The 27237-nt window shown below is 39.9% G+C and overlaps 1 protein-coding gene across 7 annotated transcripts in view; it reads left to right on the plus strand.

Annotated features, from left to right (window-relative positions):
• The window catches only part of Rbm6 (RNA binding motif protein 6), a 96135-nt gene extending 69008 nt beyond the window's left edge, over nucleotides 1-27127 (plus strand). For 5 of the 7 annotated variants that reach the window (XM_074059067.1, XM_074059069.1, XM_074059068.1 and 2 more), the window contains 15 exons: nucleotides 5280-5354; nucleotides 9051-9111; nucleotides 11623-11892; nucleotides 12477-12637; nucleotides 13867-13964; nucleotides 14626-14668; nucleotides 14918-14999; nucleotides 15260-15345; nucleotides 15820-15966; nucleotides 17265-17360; nucleotides 18672-18932; nucleotides 20555-20629; nucleotides 21605-21702; nucleotides 25258-25387; nucleotides 26883-27127. In XM_074059067.1, the coding sequence (XP_073915168.1) occupies nucleotides 5280-5354; nucleotides 9051-9111; nucleotides 11623-11892; nucleotides 12477-12637; nucleotides 13867-13964; nucleotides 14626-14668; nucleotides 14918-14999; nucleotides 15260-15345; nucleotides 15820-15966; nucleotides 17265-17360; nucleotides 18672-18932; nucleotides 20555-20629; nucleotides 21605-21702; nucleotides 25258-25387; nucleotides 26883-27008 (1809 nt within the window). In that variant the 3' untranslated portion in view covers nucleotides 27009-27127. Of the gene's footprint in view, nucleotides 1-3471; nucleotides 3494-4210; nucleotides 4351-5279; nucleotides 5355-9050; nucleotides 9112-11622; nucleotides 11893-12476; nucleotides 12638-13866; nucleotides 13965-14625; nucleotides 14669-14917; nucleotides 15000-15259; nucleotides 15346-15819; nucleotides 15967-17264; nucleotides 17361-18671; nucleotides 18933-20554; nucleotides 20630-21604; nucleotides 21703-25257; nucleotides 25388-26882 lie in introns of those variants that run through there. The other 2 variants (XM_074059072.1, XM_020172652.2) reach the window with 2 other exon arrangements.
• Nucleotides 27128-27237: the final 110 nt, after the last annotated feature.

Raw genomic sequence — 27237 nt, forward strand, 5'->3', positions numbered from 1 at the left:
GTGTGTGTGTTGTTGTTGTTGTTTTTGTTGTTGTTGTTTTTGGCGTTTTTTTGAGACAGGATCACTCTGTAGCCCAGGCAGGCCTTGAACTTGCAATGAATGTGGCCAGGCTAACCTAGAACTTGCAGTCCTCCTGCCTCAGCCCCCACAGGGCTAGAATTATAAGTGTTAACCACCTCCCCTAGTTATTTTTTCTTCTTTTTGTCTCATATTGATTTGGCCTTTGGGAATAGTGAGCTTTACAAAATATTTGAACTATAACATAACCTTGTACCATAAAGAGTGAATCTGACTGCTTTTGCAAAAAAAGTCCTATAAAAATACTCTTTTATTCTAAAAGAAGTGCCATACATCTGGTTTTGGTTCTGAGGATTGAATCTAGGGCCTCACATATGCCAGGCAAGCTCTTTCATTACTGAGCTACATTGCCTCCTGCCCCCTCCCCTACCTAATTTATCTGTTTTTAAAAGGTGTTCTTTTTTGTTCCTCTTGTTTTGTTCTTTCTGTAAGTCCATTTTACTATGATTCTTGAAACTCCTGTAGCAACCATTTACTACCAGCCCCCTGTCACAGGCATAACACCTAAAGTAATTGTAGAAGCGTTTAGAATAAAAGGACCACCTTGATCAGGCAAGTTTGAGCGATCAACAGTACTATCAAGAAGCAAAGCCTTAGGATGGGGATGTGGCTCAGGTGATAGCATGCTGCCTAGCAAGCACAAGGCCCTGAGTTCAAACCCTAGTGCTGCCAAAAAACCAAAAAAACCTGACTTTTATATTATGTGTATTACTAACTAGCTGTGTAATCTTGGGCTGGCTATTCCATGTGTCCCAGCCATACTTTTCTGTGTGTAAATAGGTTTTACATGTGCCCTACCTGTGAGAATTAGTACTAGTTCTCAGTCAGGAGAAACAAATCAACAAAGAAGGATTGCTGGTTTTTCAGTGTGAGTTGTTGTATTCACAAAGCTTCCATTTTTTTTTTTTGTCTTTGAGCCAATCTCTGTCTCTCTGCTTTAATAGGAAGAAGGTCTGTTATGTCACACAGCAGTCATAGTCTCAATACAAAGTATAACTCACTTAGCTTGTTTTGTCAGTTTTCAAGAAAAATGCAAAGCTGTCAGCTAGAAAATTTCTTTCCTTTCCATTTGCTCTTGTACTTCCTAGTACCTTAAGGATCCTTAAGGTTGCTCCAAGTCTCAGCTGTGACATAGGTCCTCACAGGCTGATGGTTACAAAATAGAGTTGTGAAGTCTCTAAGAGTAGCTGATGAAAAAGGAAATGAAAGTGTAGGTGTTGAATTCAGCATCCTTCAGACTCCTCTATAGTGTCCCTGAGATGGAGTAAGGACTTGTCTTGCCATTTTGGGGGTGCAAATATCTATAGCCTTTTGCAGCTTCACATGAAAACTCCTTGAAATGTACTTAAGGGCATCTTTATATAACTTTGCCAAGTGAAGGCTTTGGGTTTGAGGGGATTTCAGGAGGTGTTACTCTAAACTTAATTTAGCACTGCTGGAAAGGATCAGGCTCATGACCTTCATGGTACCTTTGTTTTAGTAGCTTAATCAATATTTCAAACAATGAATAAAAATTTTAATGTGTGAAGATAGTAGATAATAGATGATTAAGAGTGGATAGCCACTAAACATGATTGCATCATTCTCCTGTTCGTTAATCTGTCTCCCCACAGGTTACTTCCCCAGGAGACTCTGCTCTGTGAAATCTGGAGAAAAGGCCTGGCAGGGATGGGGAGGGATGCAATATGTGTATGTTACACCTGCACTTAGTATATGTGGGCTACCTGTGTTTGATGACAGCTGGGAAATCAAATCACAGATAAAACTATTTTTGTTTAGGTTTTTCCTGTGACTGTTTATTCTTATTAGAACAATTGGCTATTCTTCAACAGTGTTGTTAAAACCATTTCATAGTCTTTTTTTTTTTTTTCTTGGCAATACTAGGGTTTGAACTCAGGGTCTACACCTTGAGCCACCCCACCAGCCCATTTTTGTGATGGGTTTTTTTGAGATAGGGTCTTGAGAACTGTTTGCCAGGGGCTGGCTTCAGACCGTTGTCCTCCTGATCTCCGCCTCCTGAATAGCTAGGATTATAGGCATGAGCCACCAGCTCCTGGCACCATTTCATATTCTTTATTCAGTGGTCACTGGTAGCTTGATGGCTAGCCATGTGCAGAAGAAGAAAGGCTGCTTTGAGTTGTATGAAACTATAAGAATAAGAAATCATGAGATGCAAGCATGAAGCTCTGAATTCAAACTCAGTACTGCCAAATAAAAAAGAAATCATTGCCTCTGTAACACGAGATGAAGATAATCATGGGGGCTCCTGGCAGGGGGTTCCCTGCTCTTGACAAAAGGTCATCCATTCACAGCTAGTAGAACAGCATTTTTTTTTTTTTCCTGAAAAATATAAAGTGCTCCTTGCCTTAAAAATTCCTGAATCTGCCAGGGACCAGTGGCTCACACCTGTAATCCTAGCTACTCAGGAGGCAGAGATCAGGAGGATAAGGGTTTGAAGCCAGCCCCTGGCAAATACTTCTCAAGACCCTATCTCGAAAAAACCTATCACAAAAAGGGCTGGCAGTAAGAGCGCCTGCCTAGCAAGCATGAGGCCCTGAGTTCAAACACCAGTGCTGCAAAAAAAAAAAAAAAAAAAACCTGAATCTACTGATGTCTCCAAGTGATGAAATCAGAATTTGCAAGTGAATGAAATTCACAGTAGTGCCTTGTTCTCGTGGCTACTGCTTGCTATTCAAGTGGTTTTTGGGTTGGGTGTACAGATGTGTACTATGACAGCAGTATCTCTCCAGAGCCACTGTGTCCTAAGAACTGTGGTCCTCCAGGGAAAGTTGGTTGTATTTAGTCTTTTGTTCACGCGAGAAGAGTTTATTATGCTCCTTTTCTGTACCAGATGATGTATTTGGTGCTGATATAAAGGGCCAGCAAAATTTAGTCTGGATTCTGAAGATCTGGACCACCAATTTGATAACTAACACAAAGTGCCGCCAAGATTCAGATTTTAATGTGTAGTGACCATTCCCTCTAAAAGCTTAGTCTTTCAAAAGATTGAAGTAGGTTGTGAAATGTTCCCACCTGGCATGAAAGGAGGGTGAAGTAAGTGGCTATTTAACCCCATGTAGTCTCATCTACTGATACTAGTCCTTTTTGAGTACTCAGGGCTTGAAATAATCAACATTTATTATGCCCTGATTATATATTCTATGCTAAATATGCTAAGCTTTTTACATGGATTAATTTACATCATCTTTATATTCACCCTATGAAGTAGGTACTATTATTTCCACTTTACAGATGAGGAAACTGAAGGACAAAGAAGTAAAGGACCTTGAGGTGGAGTGCCTCAAGCAGTATGAGAGCCTGCTAAGCAAGCGTGAGGCCCTGAATTCAAACCCCAGTACCACCCAAAAAAAAAAAAAAAGTTAAAGACCTTGCTAAAGGTCATGGAGTAGAGGAGGTAAGATTCAGATTTAGGGAACCTGCCTAGAATCCATGTTGTTGTTGTTGTTGTTGTTTTTTTTTTTAAGGCAGGGTCTCACAATATAGCCCCTAGCTATCCTCAAATTCGTGATTCTCCTGCCTCTATCTCCAGAGTACTAAGAGAGTCTGTGCTCTTAAATGATCTGATGTGCTGTATCTGAGTTTGGAAGGGACCATCTTGACCAACCTCCTGCATGTGTAGAACTTGACAGAGTAGTGTTTCCTTGATCCTCACTGCTTACAGAGCTTCTCTCATTCCTGAGGGGCTCCTGAGACTAGATCGGCTATCCCTAATACTGAGCAGGAGTTGGTGAATGAGGCAGTAGTTCCCTTTTCTACAGTCCCAGATGAATCCAACTCTGACCTTCATCAGTTGGGTGATCTAGCCTCTTTGAACATGTTTCTTCATCTGTAAAGTGAAAATATTGCTTCATGGGATCAATTAGGGGATTAAGTAAGATAACGTACTTAGCAGCTTCTGGCTGTAAGTACGTGCTTAATAAGTGTTAGCAATTTTTATTATTGTCCTTTAACCTTGAGCAAACCAGGAAACAATTTCTCAGAGACCAGATTCTAAGACTTAGGTAGGTGGGCAGTTTTCTTTGGTTTTGACAAGACAATAATCTTATTCTATGTATTTCTCTTGACTCTTTTGGTGTGAAAAGCAGAGAGGTAAAGCATTATTTGACAGATGTATGGATTCAAGCAAGAAACTGAGGTCCAATTGCAAGGAAATGCTTGTATAACTCTGAGCCCTGTCTGAGGAGACACAGAGGACCCTAGAGGGCGGAGAATGAACACAGCGCAGGGGCTAGTTCCAGAGTCGCACCTTCGGTTAGTTGACTTACAAGTGTGGGTGAGGGTCCCTTGTCAGTAGGCAGATTTTTCCCCCTCTGCTCCAATACATACCTACTGGCTCATGTTTACTACAACATTTTTTTCTTGATGTGAAAGAGTTTATGACTTGTCTAAAATGGAGAGGCAAGGGGGCTCTGTAACTATAAGCTTTCTGAGCCCCTTTTCCTACTTGTTCCTGTGTCACACTTTCCTAAAGGCTTGTTTGCCAATGGTTGCTCCTCAGATCTCAGGGTTGGTTCACTGTGTAGGCTCCAAACCAAAGTCGTGATGCTGCCACCACCACCGACACCACCACCACTGCTGCTGCCACCAGTTATTCAGAGTTTCCTGCCATAAGAAAGTGATCTGCTGTGAAGCTTTCTCCCTCTTCCTTTGTTCTGTCTTTGGTGTTGTACCTCTCTCCTGGTGCTTTTGCCATGCATCCAGTGTTCCATAAAATTTTTAGACACCAAAGTTATAGACCTTACTACCCCTCCAAAGAGATGAGTTAGTCATGGAAAAGAAGGTAACAGAGAGGGCTTCTATGCCACTGTGCTACAGAAGGAAGAATTTGCTTCTTGTTAGTGTCAGGGAGCTAGGTAGGAGACTTGCTCAGACTGATGACAGTATGCTACACAACCTCTGGAGGAGTAATTGGGCCTCGCCTGCCCAAGGACAAAGACCCAGCCTCCTGGAGCCAAGGCTGAAGACCAACTTCACTTTCTTCCACTCCCCTGCCCTAAACTTAAACTTGCTTTGCTGCACTGCCCCAAGTCTGTGGCTTAAAACAGCCATCTCCTTTTGTTGATGAATAAGCTCACTCTTTATAAAATGTTTCAGCTTGGGGACTGGAAAGGTTCTCTGTACCTTCCGTCTCTCTGTATTTCTCTAAGAATTGATGTTGATAGCTTCTGTTTTCTTTGCAGGGAACTCTAATGATCCATGACAAAGAGGTTACCCTTGAGTATGTACCAAGCCCAGATTTTTGGTACTGCAAACGGGTAAGTACCAAGAACTCTTTTCTTCATAAGTAATCCTGCATAGCAGGTTTTCCATATCTCTAAGAATGCTCCCCATTAGAATACATTTCTAAAGACCAGGCTCTGCTTCTGGGTTTACATGAGTTGAACTGGAGTTCAGGATAAGACCACCTATAATTTCTGTTTTCCGATATTGCATAAGGTCATAGAGCGTTCTGGGCCTGCACTGGAGATACTCTCCCAAGGTCATGTGCCATGCTTTTTGTTGATTATGAAAAGAATAACAATTCCTTGACTTACAATCTCTTTTCAGTTATTCTTCCTGGGAGTGGTCATAAGACAGTTGATGTTTGGAAAAGTGGCTTTGGAGAGGCTAGTTCTGTGGAAGTTGTAGATTTATTTGCATGTTCTGGGGTTACCAAGGATATAGAACTTGTCATGAGGACATTTAACCTCTGTTAAACTACATATTCTTTGAGAATAGTATATTTAAAAATTTGGAGTTACACTCTTATTAGAGGTCCAGTTTGATTGCAGTGGACTGAATATACAGTTTCAGTTTTCATTGCTACTACTTCACTTAAACATAATTATAAAAAATTAGATCAGGTCTCTACTCCCATTTCCTGCATGGGGGGGAGCAGGAAATGTTTCTCCTTTTTCCCCCATTTCTCCCCATTTTTATCCTGTTATACTAAATTCCTTTTGTAATAAACTTTGCTATCATTTTTCATTTAAAAAAAAAAAACCAAAAAATAAGAAGAAAAGAAAGGAAGAAAGAAAGAAAGGCCAGCCCAGGCAAATAGTTTGTGAGACCCCATCTCCAAAATAACCAGAGCAAAATGGACTGGATGCATGGCATATGTGGTAGATAAAGAGCCCGCTTTATAAGCACAAAGCCCTATGTTCAAATCCTAGTCCCACCTAAAAGAAAAAAAAAAGTATAAAAAATTTATAAGATTTCTGAATCATTCATTAAAAGTATTACAGGATGTGACAAAATTCAGTGAAAATTTGTAGTTTGACATGCTTGTTAGTCTCAAATAAACCTTGGATGGGTATGATTGTCATTAGCCAAAGCATTCATATTTCATAGATTAAAGTATAATTTTAAAAATCATTTAACTTTTTTTTGTGGTAAAATAAACAGTACATAAAATTTACCATTTTTGCCATTAAAAACATAATTCAGCGGCATTAAGTACCTTTTCAATTTTGTATACCCATCAACACTATCTAATTCCAAATCAAAAACCTTTGTTTTTGTTTTAGGGTTTTTGTTTTTGTAGGGCTGTGTTGGGGATCAAACTCAGGGTCTTAGGTGCTTCTGTACCAGTGAGCTATATCCCTACTCTCCAGAACTTTTAAATCACTGAAAAGGATTCCGGACATTCATATAAATGGAATTAAAAAATGTAGCATTTATTAGTTCTTCTTTCCTTTATATGGCTGAATGTTATGTAGGTGTACACCACATTTTGTTCATTCATTAGTTGATGAATATTTGGGTTGTTTCTACCTCTTTTTTAGCTTGTTTGCCTTTTTATGTCTTGTTTTTTTGAGGCAGAGTCTTGCTATGTAGCCCAGGCTGGCCTCAAACTCAACCATCCTCCTGCCTCTTGAGTGCTGGAATTACAGGTGTTCACCACCATGCCCAGCTTCTACCTCTTCACTATTGTGAATAATAGAACCTTTGTAGTTTTTGTTTAAACACCTGTTTCCAGTTCTTTTCGGTAGGTACTCAGGAATGGAATTGCTGGGTCAGTGGTACTTTTATATTTAACTCTTAGAGGAAGTGCCAAACTGTTTTCCATAGATTACAGCTGCACCATTTTACATTCTCACCAATAGTGCATAAAGAGCTTCAATTTCTCCACATCCTTGGCACAATTTGTAATTTTGCATCAGTGATGATAGCCATCCCAGTGCATGTACTAGTATTTCATCATGATTTTGATTTGCATTTCTGTAGTGACTAGTGACTTTGAGGATCTTTTCATGTGCTCCTTGGACATTTGTATATCTTCTTTGGAGAAATGTTCAGTAATTCCTTTGCCCTTTTCAAATGTAGCTAAAAAACCATTGTCAAATCCAAGGTTTCTGAAGCTTTACCCCTGTGTTTTCTTTGAGAATTTAACTCTTATGTTTAGGTCTTTGATCTGTTTTAAAGTGTTTTGTTTGCTTGTTTTTAGGGTCCTGAGGGTCAAACCTGGGGCCTTGCACATGGTAGGCAAGCACTCGACCAAGTAACATCCCCAGTCCAAGTTAATTTATTTTATATAGGGTGAAGTAAAGTTCTTACCTTATTGTGTAGCATATGAGATAATCAGTTGTCACAGCACCGTTCATTAAAGAAGCTATTCTTCATTGAATGGTCTTGGCACATTTTTCAGAAATTCATTGACTCTAAATCTAAATCCATTAATCATAAATTTTATTCTTTTGATTTGCTTGTTTATCCTTATGCCAGTACCTTGGGTTTTTTGTTTGTTTGTTTTGATGATTGTGATTCTGCAGAAAGATTTGAAATAGGAAAGTGTGAGTCCCCCATTTTTGTTGTTCTTTTTAAAGATTGTGTTGACTATTCAAGGTCCCTTGCAATACCATATACATTTTAGTTTTCTTGTGGTCCTGGAGTTCAAACCCAGGACCTGAGCATAATAGGCTAGAACATTACCACTGAATTATATTCCCACCCCTCCATAGAATTTTTTTTTTTGCAGTACTGGGGCTTGACCTCAGAGACTACACCTTGAGCCACTCCACCAGCCCTTTTTTGTGATGGGTTTTTTTTGAGATAAGGTCTCCTGAACTGTTTTCCCAGGCTGGCTTCAAACTGTGATCCTCCTGATTTCTGCCTCCTGAGTAGCTAGGATTACAGGCGTGCGCCACCAGCACCCAGCCCCACCACTCTTTTCCTAGGCAACAAGCTATAGACCAATATCGGTCTACAGGCACTACCTGTACATCTTCCCTCCCCCATCTTGTTCCTCATTATCACTGAGATTTTTTTCTTGGTGTGTGTGTGGAAAGGAGACTGAGATTTGAACTCTGGGCTTCATGCTTGCAAAGCAGGCGGTCTACCACTTGAGCCATGCCTCCAGCCCATTTTGCTGTGGTTATTTTGGAGATGGAGTCTCATGAACTATTTGCCTGGCCTGGTCTTGAACTGCGATCCTCCAAATCTCAGCCTCCCAAGTAGCTAGAATTACAGTTGTTAGCCACCAGCATCCAGCTTCAGTATCAGTATTTGAGAAAGGAGTTGGTAATTGAATTCTCAATTCCAGCCAAATGTGAAAGAGGAGCTCATAACCAAGATACAGACTGCAATGGCAATGGCTTTGGGGCAGTAGTATCCTTTAAGCAATCTGATAATTCAGTTTCCTGAGTTTATTTTATTCCCTATAAAAATCTCTATTCAGGACAAGGGTATTGTGAGCTGCTCCAAAGTCCAGATTCTTTTTTTAGAAGGTAGCTCTCATTAATGCTCATTTAGAAGGTAGCTCTCATTAATGCTCATTAGCTCTCACAGTGCTCATTACCTCCTTCCTATCTGCCAATGTTGATAAATAAGAGACTATCAGATTCTTTAGATTTGAAGGGAACTTGGTATATGGCTTGTTTCTTTCCTTTTTGGCAGGTGTTACTGCATTTAATATTCATAAAGTTTTTAAAAATGTTTTTGGTCAAATTGAATTTCTTCCTTTTGTCTTTCAGTGTAAGACCAGCATTGGTGGTCATCAGTCTTCATGTTCATTCTGCAAGTGCCCAAGGGAAGGTAAGCAGTAGAAGTGGTGGATTTTACCTTATTCACTAAACAAAAATACCATTTTTCCTTGGCTTTAAAAAGTTGACAACCCTAAAAACAAGTAGATCTGTAAAACTTAAACAAAACAAAACAAAAAAATACTTTTAAAAGTACAATTCCCTGCCCACTTCATGTGACCCATTAGTAAACTCTTGGGGTATGAGTTCTACCAGTGGAAAAATAGGATTACGGGCTCTTTTGACTAATATAGCTAATTGGGCAGCTGAGTCAATAATACTGTTATTTAGAATGCATTTAAGGATGTTAGGTTGAAAAAGTCTATGTAGTATCAGTGTACTTGACCAGTAGTACTCTCCTATATATACTTCTTAGAAGTTCTTGAGAATCATTTGCTGTATTGTTTTCTCTTTATATGGTCTTTGTAAATCTTTCAGGATCTTCAACCACAATAAAAAAATAAAATAACAGTGAATAATAGTAAAAATATAAACAAGAAAAAAAATAAGGATTTGGGGAATTTGTTATTAAAGAGGAATAAACCTACCTGCTTTCCAAGCACTTTTTAAAGTTGATTCTTACTGACATATAATAATTGTATGTATTTATGAGATACAGAGTTACAATTTAATACATGTATACAATGTGTAATCCTTAACTTTAAAGTACCTTTTTTCATAGAACCTTTTTACGTAAACATCTTTAAAAAGTCTTATCAAAGGCATCCTTAACAATAGTATTATAGTTATAAGTATTATATGCCTAAGTATAAGTATTATACTATCCCTAAGGAAATCAGGGTATGACCATATATTACAATTCAGTGCTAGGATTCAGATAGTCTTTGTTTTGTTGTGTTTTTGAGACATGGTTTTGCTACATAACTCAGGCTGGCCTTCTGTTGGGATTATATCTTCCTGAGTGCTAGTGTATACCACTATGCATGACTTGATGTCTTCCTCCCTCCTTCCCTTCCTTCTTTCCTTCCTTTTTAGATGGGGATTAAACCCAAGGCCTTGAAATGAAAGCCTTTTATTACAATGCTGCATCCCCAGTCTGTGTCAGGTAGCCTGATGGATTTGTTCTGAGGTTAGAATTTACCATGCATAAAAGAGTTTTTTAGTTGGACTTCTGCCTTGTAGTGGAAATTCTACTCCCTAATGAGAACTTTAAGGCAGATATTCTGAAAATCTTTGGCAGAAGTCTCCATATTCTGTAGTCTAAAACAACATGTGGGAAGGAGAGTAAACAATTAACATGATTTTTTTGCTTGTTAAGCCACTTCAGATTAGACAGAGTTGTGCTTTTTCCCTCAAAAAAGACTTCTTAAACTATTTTTGTTTGTTTTTGATGATACTGGGGTTTAAACTCACGGTTTCATGCTTGCTCGGCAGATACTCTACCACTTGAGCCACTCCCCCAGCCCTGTTTTGTGTTGGATATTTTCGAGGTAGAGTTTTGCAGACTATTTGCCTGTGCCGGCTCCTGATCTCTGCTTCCTGAGTATCTAGGAATACCAACATGAGCCATCAGTGCCCAGTTCTTAAGCTGTTTTAACAAATTTTTCTTCTGTACTGAGAATTGAACCCAGGCAAGTGTTCTGCCAAGACCCGTAGTCCGTTTTATATTTTTGCTGGAGACAGGGTATAACTAATTTGCTCAAATTTGCCACCACTTGTAATCTTCCTGCCTTGTCTCTTGAGTAATTGGAGGCTGCACCTAGCCTTACATTTCTTCCTTTGTTTGTGGTACTGGGATTTGAACTCAGAGTCTCACACTTGCTAGTAGGCACTCTGTCACCTAAGCCACCACTCCAAGACCTTATTGCTTTAGCTGTTTTTAGTGTAGGGTCCCCCCCGGCCCCCCACCCAGGCCAACCAGGGCCTAATCTTCTATCTGTGCCTCCTGATTAGTTGGGATAGTAGTTGTGCATCATCACATCACTGCACCCAGCTTCTTTATTGCACTGGAGTCTTGTCAACTTTTTACCCAGGCTGTCCTCAAAGTACGATCCTACCAACCTCTGCCTGCCAGTTGACTGGGATTACAGGCATGAGCCACTGCTCCCAGCCCATTTGTTTTTCTTGATACAGGGTCTCGCTATGTAGCCTAGGCTGCTCTGGAACTTGCTGTGTTGCCCAGGCTAGCCTCAAACTCATGTTTGTCCTGCTTCTGTCTCCTGAGTGCTAGGATTTACATTTCTTATTGTTGGTTATAATAATCAAGTCTAGCAGGGTGTCATAATGAATTTGGTATATTTAAGCATTTGATAGGTGATTGATACCTCATAAGATTAATTTTAAATGCTTGGATAACTTCTGTGAACTTTTTCATGTGCTGTCTCATTAGCTTTTCTAAAGTCTTTTCTCAATTGTCAGAGGCCTTTTTTTGTAGGTATTTCTGTGATAATATTGAAGATATTCCATTGAGTATTTGATCTCAGGTAAAGGAGAATTAGAGTAGTGGTGTTTTTTGATAAATTTTTTATGGGTTCTCTTTCTGTTTGTGTTTCCCTGCTGACAGAGGTGAAGCAAGAATTAATAACTTACCCTCAGCCTCAGAAAACATCCATACCAGCACCATCAGAAAAACAACCTATCCAGCCCCCACGACCAAGTGATAGAGAACCTGAATCCAGGAAACGGGAAGAAGGACAAGAACCACGCTTAGGATATCAAAAGAGAGAAGTAGAAAGATACTTATCTCATTCTCGAAGAGAAGGGCTTAATTTCCGAAGAGACCGAGAGAAGGAGCCATGGTCTGGAGAGACACGGCAGGATGGAGAGAGCAAAAGTAAGTGGTTTGTTAGGGCATGTTATCAGAATGTGGGGAGCATAGATGGTTCATGTTGTGGCTCCTAGCTATCTTAATAGAACTGTGTGTAGCCTGGTTATAAAGGTCATTGCTTCCTGTTGACTTTACTAGTTGAAGGAATCTACATCCTCCAGATAGCAAATTGCTGTACAAATTTAGTGCAACATGATCTTAGATTTCTAAGTATTGGTGAAGAAAAGCAGGAAGTACTTGTCTACTGTTTCTTTATGGAACCAGCCTTGCTAGAGCAGAGTAGCATCTAGAGTTGATGGCTCATGCCTATAATATTAGCTACTTGGGAGGCTGCAGTCAGGAGTATTGCAGTTTGAGAAGAGCCCAGGCAATTAGTCTGTGAGACCCTATCTCCAAAATAACCAGAGCAAAGTGGACTAGTGGTATAGCTCAAGCAGTAGAGCACCTGCTTTGTAAGTGCAGTGTCCTGAGTTCAAACGCCAGTCTCACTCCCTTCCTCCTCCCCCCAAAAAGATTAGGATCTTAGAACTTCAAATTTTTATTTTTCTGTCTTTCCTTACTCCTTTTCCATTTGTGCTTGGTTCATTCAGCCATCATGCTAAAACGCATCTATCGTTCTACTCCACCTGAGGTGATAGTGGAAGTGCTGGAGCCCTATGTCCGCCTTACTACTGCCAATGTCCGTATCATCAAGAACAGAACTGGTCCCATGGGCCATACCTATGGCTTTATAGACCTTGACTCCCATGCGGTGAGTTTTCCCCACCTTGTAGTGGTCTAGATTTGGATAGCTAAAGAACTCTTTGCTTCCTGGCTTTCACCTGTGTTTCCCTTCCCTAACGTTTAATAAACTCCATTTACACCCAAAAAAAAAAAAAAAAAAAAAGAACAAGAACAAGATATAAAGAAACTGTGTATGTGGTGGCACACAACTGTAACCCCAGCATCCAGGAGGCTATAGTGAGACCCTGTCTCAAAAAAAAAAAAAAAAAATCTCTCTTTTGGGTCTGATGTTTATTCAAGTAAGGTGACTATCCTTAAAAGTTAGAACTCTGAACCAGGTGCTGATGGCTTATACCTGTAATTCTAGCTACTTGGGAGGCTGAGATCAAGAGGATCATTACAGACCAACCCAAGCAAAAAACGTTCCTGAGACCCCATCTTAACAGAAAAAATCTGGGCGTGGTGGTATATGCCTGTCATCATTGCTGTGGTGGGAAGCAAAAATGATAGGTTCATGGTCCTGGCTGGCCAGAGAAAAGTGAGACCCTATCTCCAAAATAACCAGAGCAAAAAGGGTTGAAGGTGTGTCTCAAGCAGTAGGTTACCTTCCAAGCATGAAGCCCTGAGTTCAGACCTCAGTACAGCCAAAAAAAAAGTTGGAATTCTATGTAGTTTTCCAGATTAACTTTTGTCTTGTGGCATTTATAGTGAAGAATCTGAGTATTGAATTCATGAGGACTTAGTGAATTTTTTAAATTCCTTAGACTTTGTATCCAGCCACAGATAGTTTTATTTTGATGATAAAAAGACATTTCCTCCTTTTTCCTCAAAGTATTTAATAGGTTCTTGAAGCTTGAATTTTTATAGTTGTGGTGCTCTTTTCTATAGAAATAATGGGAACATACTAATGAAAATCATTGATATTTCTCAGGTGTCTTTAAAAATCACAAGTGACTTTGTAAACTGGATCTGATGTGATGACAGTTGGAGCCTGGAAAAGGGATTTGCACTACTGAAATGTGTACTAAAAAGTGATGTTCACTATGCTCTCTATTCTAGTCCTTTATTAAGAGTTGCTGTGTGTGTGTGTGTGTGTGTGTGTGTGTGTGTGTGTGTGTACACCCTCTTAACATTAAAATTATGACCAGAACATTATATTTCTAAATTCTCATCTGAGAAGGAAAATCCACATTCAATCTCTTTTTGAGAATGTGGCCTTTTCTCTCTGTGAGTTCAAGTATATCTTTGGTTTCCTAGGAAGCTCTTCGGGTAGTGAAGATCTTGCAGAATCTTGATCCACCATTTAGCATTGATGGGAAGATGGTAGCTGTAAATCTTGCAACTGGAAAGCGAAGGTAAGGTAGAAGGATAAAGATCCCTTGTGACACCCTCACTTCAGTTTCTGGAAAGAAACTTCTTTTCTGGTTTGAGAGACAGCAGGGCGTGGTGTTTTTGTGGTGGGGGTTAATTCAGATATATGCTTATATTCTTTTTTTGTAGCCTGACTGTTCTGACTCTAGAATTGTTTTCTTTCTTAAATAGTACTACTAGGTACTTCAGGCTTTCCCTTTTGACCATGTGTTATCTTTGAGTCCCAAATGATGGTATATTATTGAATGTGCAGAAAAGAATCTTGATATATCTTTGCCCCTTGTAATCCTAAGTAAGTGCTGTCCTGACATGCCCCCACAGCAGGAAATTCTAATTCCTCGTTACTCCTTTACTCATCTTGACCAAGGAACAGAAACTGGGAAATGGCTACATCAGAGACAGACTTACAGAGATGGGGCAGTTCTTACTCAAGTACCTTCCACTCAGTTGCTGTTTTGCTCCAGCAGATGGCTTTGCAGGAGTTCTACTGCTGCTCCCCTCAGGAGTGTCTGGATCACCTAACCTGCATGCTGTCTGGCTGATTCCTTTTTCCGCAAAATGGGGAAGAGTTTCTCAGTGAATCTGTAGGATTCTTCAAGTACCTTTTGGTAGCAAGCTCTTGATATGTTGTATTGTTTGTTGCAGAAATGATTCTGGGGACCATTCTGACCACATGCATTACTATCAGGTAGGCTTTAACAGGTGGGGAGTACTCTGTTAAAATTCTCAGATGAGAGTTTATGGAGTGGCTGAAGTGGAAGAGTGCCTGCTTACCAAGCTCAAGGCCCTGAGTTCAAACTCTAAGTATTGCCCAAAGAAACCCAAAATTAATTAAATCCTCACATGACTAAATGGGTGATTTTTAAAAATTTCTTGCAGTGAATGACTGTTAAAGTTAGTGATTGTTGTGTAATTTTAACTTGCTTTTCTCTGATAGGGTAAAAAATATTTCAGAGATAGGAGAGGAGGTGGCAGAAATTCAGATTGGTCTTCAGATACAAATCGACAAGGACATCAGTGTAAGTAACCTGCTTACACTGTGTTTTATTTCTCCTGTTTTTTGTTGTTGTTGTTTTTTGTTGACTTACTACTCATGACCTGAAATCTTTGTGATCACAAAATTAACAAAGAGAGGCTGTTAAGAGAGTAGAGAGACCACCATGTATGGATTCTGTATCTGTTTGGGTTGGCCACCATAGTTATGGTCTATTCTTGGTGAGTCCCCAGTAAGAGCTTCATTGGATAGCACTAATACTGGCTCTGGTTTTATTCCCTGTAGCATCATCTGACTGCTACATATATGATTCTGCTACTGGCTACTATTATGACCCCCTGGCAGGAACTTATTATGACCCAAACACCCAGGTGAGTTTTTGGCTTTGTTTACTCTTGTCAGTGATCCTTTTGAGAAAAGCATCTTAATTTGTCACTTTACAGGATTTTATTCCCTGGTTTTTCTGGATGCTTATTGTATAAACAGTGGAAAAGTTTAAATCTATGGAATTTGAAATCTGAACTGTTCCATTTATGGGAAATTAAGAATAGTGCTGCTCTTGGAATAGTGGAAAATGGGTGGTCTGTATATGTGCTGACCCCTGGAAGAGATTCTTTATTTTTTTGGTGGTACTGGGGTTTGCACTCAGGGCCTCATGCTTGCTAGGCAAGCACTCTATCACATAAGCCACTCTGCAGCCCATGGAATGGATTCTTAAATTGATATGGACTCTTTGACTTATTAGTAAGAACTCTTTTCCCTAGAAGAGAACTATGCTCTTTCGACCTGGAATTGTGAGAAGGTGAAACATTCTGTAGACTTACTTCTTTCCAACTGTATCACAGCAAGAAGTATATGTGCCCCAGGACCCTGGCTCACCTGAGGAAGAAGAGATCAAGGAAAAGAAACCCACCAGTCAAGGAAAGTCAAGTAGTAAGAAAGAAATATCTAAAAAAGATAGCAAGGAGAAAAAAGACAGAGGAGTGACAAGGGTAAGAGGACTTGTGAGTCTGCTAACTTTTACCACACAATTATAGATCAAAATGTAGGTGTCAATGACAGGAAATCTAAGTTTGAGATGTACAATTACTTAAAAAATACTCTAATTACCTAGTATAGAAGTCCCTTTGCTTCTTATAGCCACATGGTAACTGTCTCCCTTTTACAAATGAGAAAACTGGATGGTAAAACAAAGTTACTCAGTTTCAATGCTAGCATCTCAGCTCCATATACTTTCATTTTTCTTCCTTCCCTTTTTAGTGCTTGACTCTGTATACACATTTCTCTAAGTATAATTGTATTGGGATATCATTTTGTACTCTTTATCATGTCCTAATTTGTCATAAATTTTTTTATGTTTTTATAATCTTTATTATTTTCAATGCTTGTATGGTAAAAATTCACATTTAACTGTATTTTCATTTTCTTCATCAGACCTTCATTGTTTGTCTCCTTTTCTAATCTTATATTGTCATGATATACAGCATTTAGCATTTCGCTTTTCCTTTTAAATGAGTTCCTTGGGATAAATTTTCAGAATCAAAGTTGGAAAACATTTTAATATCTTATATAAAATCAAATTATTTTCTGAAGAATTACATTGATTTACCCTCATACCAGTTATGCATTAGTGAAAATTGATGAATTTTCTTTTGGCTCAATTTATAACTTTTTTTCTCCTTCTGGTACTGCTAGTTGTTTAACTAGATACAGAAAAAGAATCATGTTGGCTTTATTTTTGGTTCTGCTTCTGTCTGTCCCTTAATCTTTCTAATCATATTCCTGATCATTTGCAAAATGAGGATATTAATGTCTATCTAGGAGAGTTACAGTAAAAGCTGAAGGAGATAGTGGCATCTGTTGCCTCACACATAGTAATCATGTAATGTATACTAAACATAATGTTGGGTTTTATTTGTTCACTTATTGTCTTGGATATTGAACCCAGGTCCTTGCACAGGCTAGACAAGTAGTCTGCCACTGAGCTACATGCCCCCCTCAATGTTATGTTTTTCTTTTCTTTTCTTTTTTTCTTTTTAGTGGTATTGTTTTGTTTTTGCAGTGCTGGGGATTGAACTCAGTCTTGTACATGCTAGGCAAGAATTTTACCACTAAGCTACATCCTCAGCCCCCTAAATGTTAGTTTTTAAAGGTTTTGTATTTCAAAATCACTACAACAACATTACCGATGTTTGAAGGTTCAGAAAATCAGCCTCATGTCAACAGGGTTAATGCTTAACTGAGTTCTTATGAGTAAATATCATATAAGGTTATCTTGGGGTTTGATCAGTTTCAGGAAAACACCAGTGAGGGGAAGGCCTCCCCAGAAGATGTCTTTAAGAAGCCCCTGCCTCCCACTGTGAAGAAGGAAGAGAGTCCCCCTCCAGTAAGACTAATGCTGATACTATGAGCTAGAGCTGGGTCTGGTCTGGGTAGGAAAGGAACCTCAAAGGTTAATGTCTGATGTTGGTCCTTTCACTCTCTATGTCTCACAAATAAAGATGCCTCTTGAGTATAAACATGATGTAAAATTTGCTGTCTGCTAATAGGGTTATTATTAAAGGATCAGGCACTATTATCTCTGCCTTCTTTCTCTCTATCCTGTGCTATTCTCACCAGACCAGGAGATGTCTGGTCTTTTTGGGGAGGAGGAATGTTGTACTGGGACTTGAACTCAGGGCCTGACACTTGCTAGGTAGGTCCTCTACCAATTTAGCCACTCCACCAGCCTTTTTTTAAGATAGGGTCTCATGAACTGTTTGCCAGTGTTGGCTTTGAACTGCAATCCTTCTGATCTCTGCTCCTGAGTAACTAGTATTACAGTGCCTGACCTGTCTGATGTTTTTAAAAGTATATTAGTTCTTTTCTAAATCACCAAGGAAACACATTTTCTTGGCCTCCGTGTGTTCTGCCTCTCGGTGCCAAATTGCCAGTTTCTTTTAGTAGATGTTGTCATTTTCATAGTTGACTTGCCTGACCAGAGTGAACACTGCTAATATTGGCACCCATTTTTAGATGCCTTGAATAATAATGTCAATCTAATCACTAGTGATTTTGATTGAATACAAATATATAACAATAGTGACCATGCTTTATTTTTTTTATTATGATTGATCATAGGCCATTAACCATACATTATTATTAAGGAGTTCTTGTATAAGATTCTTTGTCTACTCTACATTATTCACATTATTAATTTAGCTCCGTGTAGCAACTATCCTAACTCAAGAGTTGAATCTGTGTATATGAATGCTTATTACTGGGGTTTCTTTGAGTCTACCTCCTAAATCCCCTTTGCTATATAGCCTTGATGAGATTCCTCTTTCCTTTCTTCCTGGATTACTTAAAGGTGTTCCTCACTTCTTTGTAACTTAAAAACTTTTTAACTCCTGCTATTTTCTATGCCAGTTCCCTTTCTCTTCCTTCTCCTTACCATTCTCTTGGTAGAATCACTTCCATGAGAACCTCTCTGGTTTTACCTTGTGAATAACTCACAAGGTCAAACTTCAGCCATGCTGCTTCAGTCTGGGAAATGAGCAGTGTGGTCACTGGGGCTATTTTGAACCCAGTTTGTTTTTGTAACTAAAAGAGAACACAGAAAAGAGATAACCTGTATCAGAATATCAAAAGAAAGTGGTGGTGTGGTGGGGGGAAATGTAGGTGAGTTTGGTGTTGATCCTTGGCCTTCCCCTTCCAGCCGAAGGTGGTAAACCCACTGATTGGCCTCCTGGGTGAATATGGAGGGGACAGTGACTATGAAGAAGAAGAGGAAGAGGAACAAACCCCTCCTTTGCAGCCCCGCACAGCACAGCCTCAGCAGCGGGAAGAGCTGTCCAAGAAGGAAAATGAAGAAGATAAACTCACTGACTGGAATAAACTGGCTTGTCTGCTCTGCAGAAGGCAGTTTCCCAATAAAGAAGTTCTAATCAAACATCAGCAGTTGTCAGACCTGCACAAGGTATTAGGGAAAAGGGACTATGACCTTTTAGATTTTGGGCTATTAGTATTGATGGACATTATAGGGAGTAAAGAAGCATACACTGTCCCTTCCTGGCCTATTTCATCCCTAGTTCTTGACACTTAAACTTGAGTCAGTCCAATTCAAGAATAAATTGCTCTTCTATTTTTTATTCATGAGTTGCTATGAATTAAGGCTGTACCCCCTTAAAAGAACTTCAGTGTGGAGACCCAAGGCAAGCAACATGGCTATGGAACCTGATAAAGAAGATATACAGGAGGAGAAGGGGTTATGGATAGGAAGCTCACTTACTGAGTTTCTCATATTAGCTTTGCCATTATCCAAAGAGTTGGACCTCAGATGAACCCCTTCTCTCCTTTGTTACTTGATAGCTTCACTTGGTTCTATCCACTTTGACAGTGTGCAGTTTCCCCCATAGGTGAATCAGATTCTGCTGTCTCTTCATGTAGTAGTTGTTGTTATAAGCCACAAACACAACATCTGTTTTGGGGTATTAAATTTCAGGTCCTCCCCTGTAGTCTTCTCATTTACATGTACTAACCAAGAAGCCAGAGTATAAAGCCTCTAGATCAACTCATGCTCCCAGAGTTTTTTTGACACTCCTCTAGCAGATGTTGCCAGATAAGGTGTGAGGAATCTTGATTTAAATTTTCTCTCAACACAGAACCCAAAGTCTTATGTAGCTAAAAGCTAAGAAACTCTGCTTTTGATAATAGGTATACCACTTTCTCCCAGTCACTCCTGTGGAGGCTCTGTAAAACTTCTAGGAATCTGAGAAGTTCCTCATGGCAGTCCTTGGAACAGAATGCCTCCCAAAGTCCCTTTGACCCTTTGGAATTCTGAATCATCAGATTGACATATTTGAATTTCAGCTCTGGTGAAAATGTTAATAAATGGGAAAAGAGGTAAAAGGTAGTTGTCAGAAAGAGAAGCCACAGGTCTCATGAATTCACAAACTGAACTGTCTTAGAACAGCGGACTGTAGACTATAGCAGTTTTCCTTCCTTTAAGTCCTCTGGTACAAAGAACCATCTCTCCATATAAGAGCTATTTTGAACTCCCTATGTTTCACATATATGCTTGAGGATTTGTGTAGTAGAGCCATGCTGTGATGTGTGAGACTCTGAGAAAAATCTGTTCTTGCAGGGCCCTGGTTTCTTTTTCATGTTTCTCTGGACCCTTGAAAGAGTATCTAATATCTAGGGATAATGGATGGTCTAAGTGATAGGCAGAGTATGTAGGCGTGTGATTGTCTTCTCTGATGTGCTCAGATCTCCTCTTCATTATTTTCACCTTAAGAAAGAGATAAGCCAGATTATTTTATCTTCCACATCTTGGAGGAAAGTAGGATGAAGTTCCTTCTTATACCACACCATATAGCCAATCTGTGACAAGTCTGCATTAGAATCTGGATTTCTTATTGATTAGACTAAGGAAAGACCACATAGAGATTGTTGCCTGTACAATGGTCATTTAGGAGAGCTGCTCAGTCCAAAGAGCTATAGTCATAAAGTAACTACTGGGAAAATCCTAGAGGCATTTCTAGCACCATTTTTTTTTTTTTTATAGACCTAAACTTACAGAATTTCTTCTTTTTCCAGCAAAATCTGGAAATCCATCGGAAGATAAAACAGTCTGAGCAGGAGCTAGCCTATCTGGAGAGGAGAGAACGGGAGGTAAATTTTGGTTTTCTATTACTCCCTTGACCCCACATTTTTTTGCTGTCTGGTGTACACGTTATAAGCTATATTGATCATTCCTTCCTTATAAGAAGACAGAGAACAAAGAGGTCCCAAACCATAATGTATACATTTATTAAAGTTCTTCAATAAAATGGATGCATTTTATTGCCTTAATTGATATTTTTTTAAAAGGTGGTGTTTGGTTTTCCAGTAGGTAAAATGAATAGCATTCCCTTTTCCTATTCAGCTTTTAAATCATTTGATAAAATGAAAGGAATGTTTTATAGGGCTACTGAAATAGCATCTTTTGCTGTTGAAGTCTTAAGTTGGAGGAAGTAGTTTAGTGTGAAAGACTACCTAGACTGCATAGTTTGGCTGACTCACTGCCCCAGTCATAGAATCCTGAAGTAGTTCTTATGTAATGGTTAAGATTCCCATTACTTGGAAGGCTGAAGTAGGAGGATTATGAGTTCAAGGCCAGCCTGGGCTATGTAGCAATTCTGAATCAAAAAAAATAGGCGGGGGTGGGGTGGGGCAGGTACTAGCAGAGTGGCTCGAGTGGTAGAGTACCTGCCTAGCAAGTGTGAGGTTCTGAGTTCAAACTTGCCAGAGAAAAAAGAAAAAAGAATCCACTACCTATAGGGATCACCTGCTTCTCAGAAAGGGAAAAGGTAGCTGAGCCAAGTATGTCAGCTTATTGTTTAAAATTTACTGGTCAGAGAAGTCACTGCTTTCTCTAAAAGCATGTAAAGAAAATTACTAGTTGAGTTACCCTTAATATAAAAAAAAAAAAAAAAAATCAATGCAGGAACTGAAGCAGGAGGATCATTTGGGCCCAGCCTGGGAACATAGCAAAACTTTGTATCCAAAAAAAAAAAAAAAATATTAGGAGTGGGTTAGTGCCTATCCATTCCATTGCCCAGCCCCATCAGTCAGAAAGCTCAGGTCTTCTCTTTTGCTCACCAACAGGGAAGGTTTAAAGAAAGAGGAAATGATCGCAGGGAAAAGCTCCAATCTTTTGACTCTCCAGAAAGGAAACGGATTAAATACTCCAGAGAAACTGACAGGTATGACAGAATCTCTTCTCTCATCTACAGCCTCAAGACTTGGTGAAATCATCTTCTCCAAATGTGCTGCTATTTTCTTTTTCAGGGATGTGAGGTTATCAGAAGCCAGTTTTGTCTGAACTCCATGAGCATGAGATCTACCCTGGCCTTTTTACCACTTGTCTGCACTGAAAATGTGTGTGTTTATATGGACAGTTGGCTGACCAAAATGTTTCAGCTGCTGAAAACCAGGGCTGGGCTCACTATAATCAGGAATAATTCTCACTAGTAATGATACACCCTCCTTATGGGCCTGATAAGAATGTCACATTTTGGGGCTTTTTCTTTAGGGAATCTCCATTCCTCCATTCTTTTTTTTTTTTTTTTGCTGCACTGAAGTTTGAACTCAGGTCCTCACACTTGCTAGGCAGGTGCTCTTACCACTTGAGCCACTCTACCAGCCCTTTTTGTGATGATTTTTTTCAAGATAGGATCTCCCAAACTATTTACCAAGGGTTGTCTTTGAACCATGATTCTCCTGATCTTTGCCTCCTGACTAGCTAGGATTTACAGGAGTGAGCCACCAGCACCTGGCAGGACTCTCCATTCTTACACATAGGTGCTGGATAAGTGGTTGGCTGCTGCTAGAAATACATGATTTCAAGCTTCCTCTACTTGTTTCCGGTCAGCCCAGAGTAACGATCTATTGATAACTCATAGTGTATTGCAATGTGCTAAGTGCAAGGAATACTCAGGCAGACAAAGTCCTGTTATCCTTGACTGCATGTACACAGAATAGAGAATGCTTAGGTGATGATGTGTCTTGCAAGGCAGACGTAGAAATCCAGTGAGAAAGGGGAAGACATTTCAGATGGAGGGAACTACATACAAACAGGGATTAAAAAAAAAAGCTCATGATGCATTTGAGGAGTTACAAGTAGTTTGATGGAGCTAAAAGTTAGGGGTATGATGAATGGCAGGAAATAAGGTCCAACATTTAGTGGCCAGTTCATAAAGTTTGTATGCCTTGAGGACTATGCTAAAGCATTTTCTTAAAGGCAGAAGAGGATGATGGAATGATTTTAAGCAGGATATTGATCTAGTGTTGCATTTTAGAGATTGCTAACCATATGGAAAATAAGTTTGTACGGAGAGCAATGATGCAACTTGTATTGTGACTCAGGTAAGGGTTCATGATGTTCTGAGAGCAGACTGTGAGTGTGAAAAGGGTTGCTGGGGAAGTGGGAAAAGTCACCTTTGATGCTCCATTGTCTACTGGGTGCCTGTGAGGAGAAAGAATAGTTAAGACCTTGCAAGAAAAGGGGTGTGGGGGGGCGGAGCATGACAAGAAATTACATGAGCAGGAGGAGGAGAGTGATTGTTTATAACAAGAGAAATTTGAGCACGTCTTACTGGAAAACTAAAAAGCAAGTAGCCAGAGAAAGTTGCACCTATAAAAAAAAAAAGGAAGATGATTGATTGAAAGAGCAAGCCCTTGAAGGGGCCAACCAGCTTAATTTGACCACAGCCCACAATAAGAGATGTATTTTTGTGTTATGGCCCAATAATCAAATATGTGTATGCAACTGAAGAAGTCTTCATGTTAAAAACTTCTCTGTGTGCAGTGAACTCTGAGTTTTCTATTCCATTTTGTTTTCATTTTTAAGAAGTGTTAGGGGATGTGAGGGCAATCTGGCTACAGCATCTGTCACCCCATTGATCACCAGTGTTGATTTGGCTGATCTGGCTGGCTAGGTGGGTGTCATCCCCTTCCTCCCTCACTGCTCCATGTGAGTCCCTCCCAAAGCTGCACGCTTGGTTGAAGGAGAGGATCATCTCTGATAGAGGAGGACCGTTCTTCCGTCAAGGGTATACGAGTAGCTGCACTTCTCTGCTAAAATCTCCCAACAAGCTCTCAAGAAGTGTTAGGGTTAGACTACTTAATTAGCGTGACATCCCATTGAGTCATTCTCTACAATTTGAAATACAGCGGGCTGTGATAGTACACACCTGTAATTCCAGCACTTGAGAGGCTCAGGCAGGAAGATTGGAGTTCAAGGCCAGCCTAGTCTACATAGTAAGACCTTGTCTCAAAAATCTAAAAGAGAAAGAAAGAAAATGGACTAAGAGGAGGAGTCAGCCACAAAGAGGGAAGGACACTATCCCTGACTCAGTTGGGATAAGGCAATGGTGGAAGCAAGAAGAGACCATTCTCTATCCTCAGTACCCTTTATCCTGGCTCTCCTCCTTTTCAGTCTTCTTTCCTGCTCCTCTTCCTTTTCTGGGTAAGTCCAAGTGTTCTCTTGGACCCCCTCCCCGTGCTCTTCCCCCCACCCCCCACTCTCTTGACTTGAGCTCTCTAAGGTACTAAGGCCTTCAGTCACCACTAACAAATCTTGTAGCTCCATCCCAAGTCAGTTTTGTTTTCTGAGCTCAAAATCTCTATTTCCATTTGCCTCCTGGCATGTCTTCTCAGATACTTCCTAGGTTCCTCATACTGAATAATTGCTCATTTCATTTCACATTATACCCCACTCCAATCCTGTTAAACCTTCTGAATTATTTTAGAGTAGCAGCTTTATAGTCTTCCTTGTCCAGCCCTTCTCCTTTATCCCCTATATCCAGCTAGTAGCCAAATCCCTAATTAAGTCCTCTTCCCTCCTGCATTCTAGCTCACCTCCAAACTGGACTCTTCACTCTTCTGTTCTCCAACCCATTCTCTTCCCTATCACCAGAATGACCTTTATAAACAGGTGTATGTTTATTGTTTCTTTGTTACTGGTTTTGGTAATACTAGAGTTTGAACTCAGGGCTTTGCACTTGCTTAATGCTTGCTAGGCTGGTGCTCTTCCACCACATCTCCAGCCCTAAACAAGTCTTTAAAAAAAAGTAAAAGTGATAATAAAATTTATTAAGAAAGTAATATACTTTCAGTAGGCTGAAAGAAAGTCATCTCTAGAGTGAGAACAAGAACAACCCTAAATAAGCTAAATAGGTCTTTTAAAACTTGTCTTTTTGTGGACTGAGAGTATACCTCGATGGTAGAGTGCTTCCCTGGCATGCTGAAGCCCTGGGTTTGATCCCCAGTACTGTTTTAAAAAAAAAAAAAAAAAAAAAAAATCCTCACCTTTTGGTGAATCTATGCAGGAGACCTACCTTCCCAAGATTTTCTCCTGGATAAATTGTTTGTCTTCCTTTCCTTCACACTTTTTTAGCTCACAGACCCCTCATTTATCAAGACCAATTCACATTCCTGTTAAATTCCTTTCAATTTGGATGATGAGCCTTCAGAATTTGTGTTCCCTACATTGTGTTTCTGTAGCACATATCCACTGTTGTCACATTCATGGTTGAACTTTTCAGATGTTCTTTAAGTATCTATTGATACAATTCTTCTGTTCTTTCCCATGAACAGAGCCAAATCTTGGTCATCTCTGTAACCCTAGGACAAGTCTAAGAAGAATTGCTTAATATACTTTATAGGAGGCAGATCTGAATTAAGAGAACAGTAGTTTGTTAGGCTAACCATCTGGTCATCTTGAAAGTGATGTTTAAGTTTTTCCTCTTCTCTTACAGTGATCGTAAGCCTGTTGATAAAGAAGACACTGACACTATCAGCAAAGGAGGTTGTGCCCAGCAGGCCACTGGCTGGAGGAAAGGGGCAGGCCTGGGATATGGCCATCCTGGATTGGGTTCATCAGAGGAGGTGAAATGGTTTCTGTCTTGGAGGTTACATGAGTCAGGAATAAACTTGCCTTCCACTCTGTGGCTGAGAATGGCATCCTTGCTTTTCAGCTTGGATTTTTCCACTGTTAGCACAGGACATGAAAGCTGAAGAACTCCCGTTTTTTTTTTTTTTGTGTGTGTGTGTGTGTGTGTGTGTGTGTGTGTGTGTGTGTGTGTGTGTGTTACTGGGATTTAAACTCGGGGCCTACACCTTGAGCCACTCCGCCAACCTTTTTTTGTGATGAGCTTTTTGAGATAGGATATCTTGAACTATTTCAAACTACAATTGTCAGGGGCTGGCTTCGATTTGTAATCCTCCTGATTTCTGCCTTCTGAGTAGCTAGGATTAAAGGCATGAGCCACCTGCACCTGGCTCTTTTTGTTTTTTATTTGGCAATACTGAGAAATGTACTCAGGGCCTTGCACTTGCTAGGCAGGCACTCTACCACTTGAGCCAGGAACCCCTTAATCTTGATCACTGGGTTATAGCTTGGCATGCTAGACCCTTCGTGGTTTGGTTGGTTGTATAAAGAAAACAGTTGGAATGGGTTCATCATACTTTTATGTAAAGAGTAAGCGGTTTTAAAATTAAGTATAATTTGGATTAAAAAAAAAAGGGAAATCATCAATGGAAGATATAAAGGTCAGAGATAGCTATATCTGAGAGAGATTGTCAGATGTCTTTAATAGCCAAAATATGGGGAGCATGAAGTTAGTACTGGTACCCAAGAAGGACTTTGTTCCTCTTATTTCAGGAAGAGCCTTAAAAAATAATTGGAGGAAACTTTGCCCATTTCAGGTTGACTTGTTTCTGCTCTGAAAATGCCAGTAAGATACTGACTTACTTTCCTACAGAGCTTCTCATATTGAGGACTGTATCCTGAAATCTCTATATTCATCTTGGTATTTGTTTAATAATGAAAGATTCTAAATTGATTGTGTGTGTGTGTGTGTGTGTGTGTGTGTGTGTGATTGGAGTTCAAACTCAGAATTTTGTAATTGCAGAGCAGGTACTCAATTACTTAAGCCATGCTTCCAGCCCTTTTTGTTCTGGTATTTTGCCCAGACCAGCCTGATTTTTATCCTCTTATTTTCTGCTTTCCCTCTGTAGCTGGGATGACAAGCACATGCCACTACTCCCAGTTTTTTCTGTTGAGATGAGGGTTCTCCTGAACTTTTTCTTGTTTTGGCAGCACTGAGGGTTGAACTCAGGGACTCTGCTAAGTAAGCACTCTACCACTTAGTGTGAGCCACTCTGCCAGGCCATCTCAACTTTTTGTCTTGCCCAGCCTTGCCTAGAACCATGATCCTCTGGATCTCAGCCTCACCAGTAGGTAGGATTACAGGCACAAGCCACTAACACCCTGTAAAATGCTCATATTTGGTCCAGAAATGCTTGTGGTCAAAAATGGATCAGCCCTGAGGCTCATTAATTCACTCTTGGTCCTATTTCACTCTTGGTCTTTGTTTTGCAGACTGAAGGCCGGATGAGGGGACCTGGTGTCGGGGCCTCAGGAAGAACCAGCAAGAGACAGTCCAATGAGACTTACCGAGATGCTGTTAGAAGAGTCATGTTTGCTCGGTATAAAGAACTTGATTAAGAATGGAGACAAGTCCCTCAGGACACACCTCCTTCTTGTTTTGTTTGTCTGTCTCTCCTTTTGTTTTGTTACTGTTCTTGCTGCTAGAACTTTTTTAAATAAACTTTTTTTCAATGTGATTATATTTTGTTGAATTTTTCTTTCAAACATAGGTAGAGCTAATGGTGGAGAGCATAGGGTGGAGCTAATGGTAGGAGAAAGAGAAAACATGGCTGTGAGCCCATATGAG

The sequence above is a fragment of the Castor canadensis genome, chromosome 17 (genome assembly GCF_047511655.1).
Source record: "Castor canadensis chromosome 17, mCasCan1.hap1v2, whole genome shotgun sequence".
Lineage (NCBI taxonomy): Eukaryota > Metazoa > Chordata > Mammalia > Rodentia > Castoridae > Castor > Castor canadensis.